Source organism: Octodon degus, unplaced genomic scaffold (assembly GCF_000260255.1).
Source record: "Octodon degus isolate 3935 unplaced genomic scaffold, OctDeg1.0 scaffold00093, whole genome shotgun sequence".
NCBI lineage: Eukaryota > Metazoa > Chordata > Mammalia > Rodentia > Octodontidae > Octodon > Octodon degus.
The window spans coordinates 8,834,290-8,843,219 of NW_004524669.1; the positions used below are offsets into that span (position 1 = coordinate 8,834,290).

Genomic DNA, 8,930 nt, shown 5'->3' on the forward strand with positions numbered 1-8,930 from the left:
CTGTCACCACACCTCACACCACCACAATGCACTCAGGCAGCACCATACTGGGGATGGCCACCAGTACCCCAGGGACACCTGTCACCACACCGCATACCGCCTCCCTGCCTGTAGGCACCGCCACACCCTCCGGGCCAACACAGGAGACAGCCACCAGCATTGTGGGCATAGCTAGCAGCGCACCACACACCACCACCCTGGGGGCCACGGCCACACGGGTTTCTTCCTCACAGCCCACAAGCAGACCAAGGAGCTCCACGGCAGCCACCAGCCCCACAGGCACGGCTGTGACAGCCAGCTCTGGGAGTGCCATAGTTCCACCATACTCCACAGCCACCACCAATCTAGCTGGCTCCACATCTGTCTCTGTGACACACACCTCCCTGCAGACCACCTCCGGGCAACTCAGCACCCCAAGCACATCAGAGCCTACCACGCTCACCCCGTTGACAACGCAGACGTCCACAGCCAGAACCCAAACAGGAGTCCCAGTAGTGACGGGCACTGTCTCCACGGTACCTGTGACCACCAGGCTGGGGCAAACGACACCAACACAGTGGCCTTCCACACCGCACACCGAGGTCAGCACAGCCAGGACACAGACAACCATGGGCCACACGACGCAGGCTACCACCAGCCAGGCCGCCACCCGCTGTCAGCCCCGCTGCCAGTGGACAGAGTGGTTCGATGTTGACTTCCCCACGTCGGGGGTCCCAGGTGGGGACATGGAGACGTACGAAAATATCCGGGCCACAGGGGGCAAGCTGTGTTTAGCTCCAGAGAAGATTGAGTGCCGGGCAGAGAACTACCCTGAGGTGAGCATCGACCAGATTGGGCAGGTGCTTACCTGTAGCCTGCAGGTTGGCCTGGTCTGCAGGAATGAGGACCAGACAGGCACCTTCACCATGTGCTTCAACTACAATGTGCGTGTGCTCTGCTGTGACCGTAGCCACTGCCCTGGCTCTCTGCCCACTGCCTCCAGGCCCCACACCCAGACCCCTGTCACCTCAGCCACCAGCAGAGGGACAGAGCCAGGACGCTCCACGCAGACTAGCACCTACCCTGGTGCCAGCCTCTCTACGGTTCCTGAGAGTCTCTCTGTGCCACCAGCAGCTCCCAGCAGCCTTCCCCACAGCTCTGTGCAGCAGACTTCTGGGAAGCTGACCACCACAGCCAGGCCAGTGCCGACCTCCACTGCCTCGTTGCCCACAGGCCCCACAGCCAAGGCCAGCAGCTCCTTGGTGCCTCCTTCTTCCACCCCAGGGACTGTTTCCACTGCAGAGGTCCCTACTAGGACCCCACCGACATTCAGTCCATCTGTGGCCCCCTCCTCGAGGCTCAGCACACTCAGCCCCACTATCTCTCCATCACCTTGTTTCTGCCGTGCATTTGGACAGCTGTTTTCACCTGGTGAGTAGCCGACCCAGTGCTGCCCAGCTGTGTCCTGTCCACCTGCATCTCCACCCCCTTGTGACCCTTGCGCTCCTGCCTGCTGTCTCAGCTACTGGCCTTCCTGGTCTTGGGCTGTGGCTGTGTCCTCAGACAGCTTTCTCCCGTCCAGGGGACGTCATCTATAATAAGACTGACAGAGCCGGATGCCACTTCTCTGCCATCTGCAACCAACACTGCGACATCGACCGCTTCCAGGGCACTTGCCCCACATCCTCCCCACTGGTGTCCTCCATCCCTGTGTTGTCACCCTCCCCACCTCCCCCTGGCTGTGACAATGCCATCCCTCCCCGGCAGGTGGGCCTGGTTGTCCCTTCTTCTCCTGTTGCTGTGGACACCGGGTCTGAGTGGCTATGGCTGCTGATGCCCATGGACCCTATCCAGTCCCCGTGACTGTAGTCGGGGGCAGGAACACCACACGTGGTCATGGCCCACAGCTTGGGGTCATGGGCACTCAGGCTGCAGGCTGCATGGGCTGGGCCAGCCCAGGCCCCTTGAGTACCCAGGCAAACACCCACCTCTCCCCACCCAGGTGAACGAGTCCTGGACACTAGACAACTGCACTGTGGCCAGGTGCGAGGGCAACAACCAGGTGGCCCTGCTGCCGCCAGTGCCCATGGCCAATGTGACCTGCGCCAATAAGCGCCTGCCCGTGAAGGTGTGGGAGCAGCGCCAGCCCTGCCACACCCACTACGAGTGCGAGTGTGAGTCCCCAGGGTCAGGGCGGAACCCGCGGCGCGAGGCCATGGGAGGGGCTCAGCGGGCACTGTGCCTGGGTCCTGACGGCTGCCCGAGCCAGGTCACACGAGTGTCCCAGGCCCTGGCATGAGGCCCTACCCCAACAGGCTCAGTCAGGGATTCCAGGTACCCCTGCCCCATCTCCTGTGCCTTCCTCCATGTCTGACCCTCTGTGCCTTAGGATACTGTCCCTGGGTTTAGGGCTGCCTTGGTCATTCAGGACAGTCCCTCCTCATCACAGTGACATTTCCAGGTCCAAGGTAGACATGGATTTGGGCAGATGACAGTTAAGCCATGACGCCCATTTTACAGATGAGGCGACTGGTGCCTGAGGGTTTGTGTGGCCCCGAGGAGACGCAGGGCCACAGGCTGATGGAGGCCAGGCGGGGTCTCCAGCCTGTGGTGTCCTACAGGCTCCTGCAGTGGGTGGGGGCACTCACACTACTCCACGTTTGATGGCACGACCTATTCCTTCCTGGGCAACTGCACCTACATCCTGGTGAGAGAGATCCGCCCGCGCCACGGGAACCTGAGTGTCCTCCTGCACAGCCACTACTGCAGCGCCGCCGTCCCCGCCGCCAGCTGTCCCCGGGCCCTGCAAATCCTCTATGAGTCAACGGAGGTCATTCTCACCACCACGGCTGGCCCTGGTGGGACGGAAGAGAGCCTGGTGAGTACACAGGGCACGGGGTGGGGCGTGGGCACCGGCCTGACTGCCCTGGAGGGCAACTCGGGAGGGCATGCCCAGGCCAGAGCCCCAAATTTGCTACCACTGTGCCGGGCCTGCCCTTGTTTGGTCCCTGGATGCCCCAGATCCTGTTTGATGGCGTGCGAGTGAGCAGGGCCTTCAGCAAGAGTGGCGTGAGTGTGTCTGCGACTGCAGCCACCAACATGCACGTCGAAATCCCGGCCATCGGACTGAACATCACTTTCACCGGGAGCATGTTCCAGGTCTGGCTGTCCTACAGCCGCTTCGGCCACAACACAGAAGGCCAGTGTGGTGAGTGCCTCTCCTGGGCCTGGCAGAGCTGCCGCAGGTACACACCGGGAGCACAGGGTCTGTGCTACCGAGGTTCCTCAGCAGCCCGCCCGCTCCCCAGGTACCTGCACTAACAGCCAGGGTGACGACTGCCGCCTGCCAGGCGGCACCATGGCCCCCACCTGCCAGGACATGGCCCAGTCCTGGCAGGTGCCGGACAGCTTTGGAGAGGACTGCTGGCCTCCACCCAGCCCAGCCCCGAGCACCAGCCCCCAGCCCCCAGAGCCCAGCACCTCCGCCCCATGCCCCCCTGGACCCCTCTGCAGGCTGCTGCTGAGCCCGTGAGTCCTCTGTTACTGGGGCAGGGGTGGCCCAGGGTACCCTGCCATCCAGGTTGCTGCCGGGCACTGAGATCCAGCTGACTGCCCTCCCAGGATCTTCGCCGAGTGCCACGCTTTGGTCCCGCCTGACTCCTTCTTCAGCAGCTGCGTCAGTGACCACTGCCGGACCAGCCTCCCAGAGGAGCCTTGCCAGAGCCTGGCAGCCTATGCGGCCCTCTGCCGAGCCCGGGGCCTGTGCACAGACTGGCGCAATGCTACCAGCGGGTTGTGTGGTGAGCAGGGTCACCCTGGGCATAACCTCCCAGCTGCTGGGCGCCTCCCCGACACCCCTGTCTGTGTCCACAGAGCTGCCCTGCCCAGCCACCAAGGTGTACCAGCCATGCGGCCCGGTGCAGCCAGCCTCTTGTGATTCCAGGTAAGCAGTCCCTTGGACAGAGGAGTGGGGGCCAAGGGTAGACTGGGCCTGGGGGGCAGAACTCTGTGTGCTCCAAAGCTAGGGTCACCTGCTCCCGGCCCAGTCTCAGCCAAGTGCACAGAGGACATTCTCCCCTTGGCCTGGCCCCAGGACCCTGCCCACCCTTAGGCAGCCTGTTCTGGTCCAGAGGGTCCCTCTTTCCGCCTGCAGGAACCAGAGCCCCCTGAGTGGGGGACTGGCTGAGGGCTGCTTCTGCCCCAAGGGTCAGCTTCTCTTCAGCTCCTACAAGGACATTTGCGTGCCAGAATGCCGTAAGTACCCTCTGAATAATAAATAGGGCCCCGCTCTGGACAGGGCAGGAGTGGTCACAGTGAGGCCTGGGGCCCTGCTGAGCCCTGATGCCCAGGAAGGTGCTCCTGCTTCCCTGCTACCGCTGTGAGGACCCCTGCAGAGCCAAGTGCCCCATACCCCAGTCCCAACCCGTTTCATCAGCCTCACACCCATGAGGTCTCTAGAGGACTTGGGGTCTCTGTCTACTGGACCTCAGTCCAGTCTGGCACCCTGGCGCCTCTGATTGTTCCTCTTTTTTCTATCCAGCCTGCGTGGGGCCAGACGGACTCCCCAAGTTTGTGAGTGGTGCTGTCCCATCTGCCCCGCCCCACTTGGGCTAAGAGGGAAAGGAGAGGGGTGCACCCATGGGATGGGGTGTCCTTCCTGCCTGCCACCTGCTGGGCTGCTGAGGCCCTTGGCCCTACCTTGGTTGTTCCAGCCCGGTGAGCGATGGGCCAGCGACTGCCAGGCCTGCGTGTGTGATGCGGCCTCGGTGTCGGTGCAGTGCACACCTGTGCAGTGTGAGGATCAGGGCCCTGCCCCACAGTGCAACCAGGACGGCTTCGTGACTGTGACCAGGCTGCAGGCCAACAACTGCTGCCCTGAGACCCTGTGTGGTGAGCACCCCAGGCAGAGGAAAGGGAGGAGGCAGAGGCAGCCGGTCCTGCTGGGCCCTGAGCAGCAGGTGCTTCTGATTTCTACCTACAAGCGAGGCCGATGACCTCAGGGACAACCCAGGGACTTAAGGGGTGGGAGGGACAGAGTACATCAGCCCCCAGGGAAAAATTCACTGGAAACCAGTTCATCCAGGGCTGGGGAGCCCCAGGCCAGTGGGCAGCACCCTCACAGGCCCCACATCTCTGCAGTCTGCAATGTGACCACCTGCCGCCAGGCGCTGCCCACCTGTCCCCCAGGCCAGGAGCTGATCCAGGAAGAAGGCCAATGCTGCCCCACCTTCCGCTGCCGTAAGCTGGGAGGGCTGGGCTGAGGTGGGTGTGGGTGAGGAGGGACTGTGACAGCCACACTGCCACACTCGGCCCTTTCCTTCTAGAGCCCCAGCTGTGCGAGTACAACGGCATGGTCTACGGGGTAAGGGCTCCGCCAGGCAGGGTGGCTGAGTGCGGCAGGGCAGGGCAGGGCAGGGCAGGGCAGGGCAGGCGGGTGGAAGACCAGGTCCAGGTGTCCACTTGGGTCTCCATGTTCTGTCCAAGAGCAGACAGGCTGTGGGCCCTAGGCTGGAATTTAGCCACGGCTTCTGCTGAGAGCTCAGTCAGCCTACTGGACTCTCAGCAAAAGTGTCCCTGCCCGCTGGGCCTGTGCTCAGCCGGGCACAGCCAGGCACCCAGAGCCTTGGTGCCAACCCTTGTCCTTGTAGGTTGGTACAAACTTCTCAGGTGTCACTCCCTGCCACATGTGCACCTGCCTCTCTGGGGCCAGCCAGGAGCCGGTCGTGCACTGTGAGGAGAAGACCTGCAGCCCCTGCCCCCAGGTGCACGAAGCTGCTTGGCCTCCCTTGAGGGAGGGTGTGGGGCTGGCCCGGGGTGGAGGGCTCCCAGGCTGGGTCAGGTTCTGGGAGGCTGCAGTGGAAGAGCAGTGCTGGAGGTGAGGGAGGCGGAGCTGGACTTCTGGGGGGGACATGGCCCCGGGCCCCTGGGGTGTGCCCAGGACAGCAGGCTGGGCGAAGGGAGACCTGATCACCTTTCTATGTCCCCAGGGCTTTGTGCACTCCAGGGTGGCTGGGCAGTGCTGCGGGAACTGCGTGCAGACTGCCTGTTTCACTCCAGAGGGCCGGACAGTGCAGGTGAGGGCTGGACTCTGGGTGGCGTGCCCTGCCCAGGGCCCTGCCGCCCTGCCCCTCAGCTGGTGTCATGCGGGCTCTGCCCTCTGCCTCACATTTCAGCCCAATGAGACCTGGGTCAGCAGCCCTGTGGACAACTGCACCACGTACCTCTGCGAGGCCCAGAGTGGGATCCCTGTGCTGATACCACAGCCCACACTGTGCCCAGACGTGTCCCTCTGCAGGGTATGTGTCAGAGGCTCCGCCCCACGGGAGGCCTAGACAGGCCCCACCTGTTCCCTGAGGTCCAAGTACCAGGATCCCACTCTAGTCTCAGTTCTGCCTTTAGCTCTACCCCTGTCGTTGGCTCTGCAGGGGATCCTCAGGAGAACTGGCTGCTGCTACACCTGTGAGGAAGAAAAGGGTAAACTGAGGCACTCTCCCACCAGCCTGTCCAGTCCCCACCTACGGTTCCTACTGGGAACTGCCTATTTTTCTGCCCCAGGCAGCAGTGGGATCCTGGTACCCTGAGCCCACCTGAGCCCCAGGTATGGGGACTGCTCCTGCCTGGAGAGACTATGGCCTCAGCACTGCCTGTAATCTTCCCAGATATGTGTCAAGTCCATGCCAATGTGACCATCCTGCGGTACCAGGGCTGTGAGGCTGAAGTCACTGTCACCTTCTGCGAGGGCTCCTGCCCTGGAGTGTCCAAGTAAGAGGCGTTGCTGCCTGAGGAAAAGGGGGTGGCCCTGCAGAGCAACCCCACATCCACTTGCACAGAGCCTGAGCCACACAGGTGCCAGGCACTTTGGCTCTGGACACCAACTTGGGACCTGCTGCATGCAGAAGTGGCTAGTGGGGCAGAAGGGTCGGGTGGCTGGAGGCCTAGGGGAAGCGTCCAGAGGCAGAGGCATCGAAAGGTGGGGCCGGTCAGGGTCACCAGGGGCCATGGAGGCAGAGCTGGGCCTTAGTGGCTCTGAGGACATGGGAGGGGAGCTGCCAGGGCCAAGTGGACAAGGAGCCACCTCATCAGCCAATTGCTCCCAGGTACTCCATGGAGGCCCGGACTATGCAGCACCAGTGCAGCTGCTGCCAGCAAAGCAGCACCCGCCGGCAGGCGGTGACCTTGCAGTGCCCCGACGGCACGGCCATCCAGCACACCTACACCCAGGTGGACGCCTGCACCTGCACCACAGCCTGTGTGCCCTCGCCCACACAGATGGGCACTACCACTGGAGCCCTGCTCGAGGGCTTGCCCAACCACCAGAGCCAGGGCGCACATCACTGACCATAAGGACCTAGGGGACCTGTTCTGGAGCCCATGAAGACATGTGGGGCTCCCCTGGCCTCCACTCCCTCTCCCTCCAGCACCATGGAGGCTGGACCAGCGAGGGCCACTGGAGGACAGTGCTGGATGGGGGTCCTGTCCTGGGAGACCCTCAGGTCTCAACCTTCCTGACATGCCAAGGGCACAGAGGCCCCAAAGCTGTGTTGGACAAGATGGCTGCTTGCCCAAGTTGGGACCCCACAGCCTGCCTGCCAGAGCAACCTGGGACTGGGCCCACCAATGGGAGGAGGGCAAACCAGGCTCACTGCAATAAACTCTGGCATTGTTTCTGTCCTGGTGTCTTTTCCTGCCACCTCTGCGCCCAGGCTCACTGCCCCTTGTTCCAGCAGCCAAGATGGAGCAAGACCCTGCAGGGTCAGGACCCACAGATCCACTGGGAGGGGCACGGCAGAGTGAGGAGCCACCAAGCCCACTCAAGCCCTGGGTATCCCTGGAGATCAGTCCCAGTGTGCGTGCGTGGCCACAGGGGCTAGGCAGGGGCTCAGCTGCCACCACTGGACACAGGGGACTAATGAAGCACAAGGCGTGAAACCAAGTAACAGGTTTCAAGAAGGCACGTAGCTGTGTGCTTGACTACCCGGGTGCAGGCAGGCAGAGCAATGAAGCTACCATGAGCAAGGCAAGTGGGTGTCTTTTATACGGATGCAAAGAGGGCGGGGGAAGGCTTAACAAACATCTGTGTTTAGTATCTGGCAGCCTCGGATCCTGGTGGGCAAAGTCCTTGCAGTGTCTGCTGTAAATTTCTAGGGCGCCTCCAGATGCCTCAGGCCTTGCAGAATTCCTGTCCTACCTCCTTTCCTGCGTCTGGGGACAGCAGACTCAGTGCTGAGCCGAGTTCCTGCAGAGGGCAGTACTTCCGCTGGCACACCGGCTGAAGGCAGGGAGAGGCAGCCCAGGTTAGAGACTCCAGGGGCAACACAGGGAAGTATGTCATGGACGAGGAGGAGCAAGGGGGTGGCAGGGTGTAGCTTGTGGCCTGTCCATGCCAAGCCCGTCATGAGTCCCCCTGCTGCACATGTGGCCTCCTAGTCTCTGCCTTCATTTCCTGTCTTCTGTTCCTAAGTGGAGGGCAGCAGGGGCCTGGGATGTGTGGGCTTGGGGCTGGGCTGCTGTGTGAGGGTGGGGACAGGAAATGTGCCATGGCCTCCTGCGCAGTGAGGCTCTGGGCTGAGTTAGGCAGGGAGGGCAAGAAGTGGCCTCCAGGGGCCCTGACCTGAGGAGGGGCAGATGAAGGAGGCCTCCGTCAAGGAAGCCTCAGGTAGGGAGAGCAGGGGGCTTCCGCCCAGTGTCCCGGGGACGGAGAATTGTGAAGACAGACACGGGTGATGGAAGTATTGGGGAAGTGCTAAGGTAAGAGGCTTATAAAAAGCCCTTCCCAACAGAAAATGCATTCAAGCCAGCACAGTGGCTACTACAGGGGAGGCGGAGGCAGGAGGGGTCAAAGTTCAAAACCAGGGTAACTTGATAAGACCATCTCAAAATATAAAAAGGCTTGCAATTGTGGCCCCATGCTCAATACTGGTTTCTGAGAGAGAGAGAGAGAGAGAGAGAGA

General features: G+C 62.3%; 1 protein-coding gene across 1 annotated transcript in view; it reads left to right on the forward strand.

The window, feature by feature from the left end:
• Positions 1-7,650, forward strand: part of Muc5b (mucin 5B, oligomeric mucus/gel-forming) — a 27,618-nt gene extending 19,968 nt beyond the window's left edge. The window contains exons 32-51 of the mRNA XM_023722865.1: positions 272-314; positions 558-1,410; positions 1,562-1,746; positions 1,982-2,153; positions 2,601-2,857; positions 3,001-3,187; positions 3,288-3,507; positions 3,601-3,779; positions 3,853-3,922; positions 4,133-4,233; positions 4,520-4,551; positions 4,692-4,869; positions 5,119-5,217; positions 5,304-5,341; positions 5,628-5,741; positions 5,967-6,053; positions 6,153-6,275; positions 6,405-6,453; positions 6,639-6,741; positions 7,077-7,650. Of these exons, the coding sequence (XP_023578633.1) occupies positions 272-314; positions 558-1,410; positions 1,562-1,746; positions 1,982-2,153; positions 2,601-2,857; positions 3,001-3,187; positions 3,288-3,507; positions 3,601-3,779; positions 3,853-3,922; positions 4,133-4,233; positions 4,520-4,551; positions 4,692-4,869; positions 5,119-5,217; positions 5,304-5,341; positions 5,628-5,741; positions 5,967-6,053; positions 6,153-6,275; positions 6,405-6,453; positions 6,639-6,741; positions 7,077-7,317 (3,331 nt within the window). The 3' untranslated portion in view covers positions 7,318-7,650. The remainder of the gene's footprint in view (positions 1-271; positions 315-557; positions 1,411-1,561; positions 1,747-1,981; positions 2,154-2,600; positions 2,858-3,000; positions 3,188-3,287; positions 3,508-3,600; positions 3,780-3,852; positions 3,923-4,132; positions 4,234-4,519; positions 4,552-4,691; positions 4,870-5,118; positions 5,218-5,303; positions 5,342-5,627; positions 5,742-5,966; positions 6,054-6,152; positions 6,276-6,404; positions 6,454-6,638; positions 6,742-7,076) is intronic.
• Positions 7,651-8,930: the final 1,280 nt, after the last annotated feature.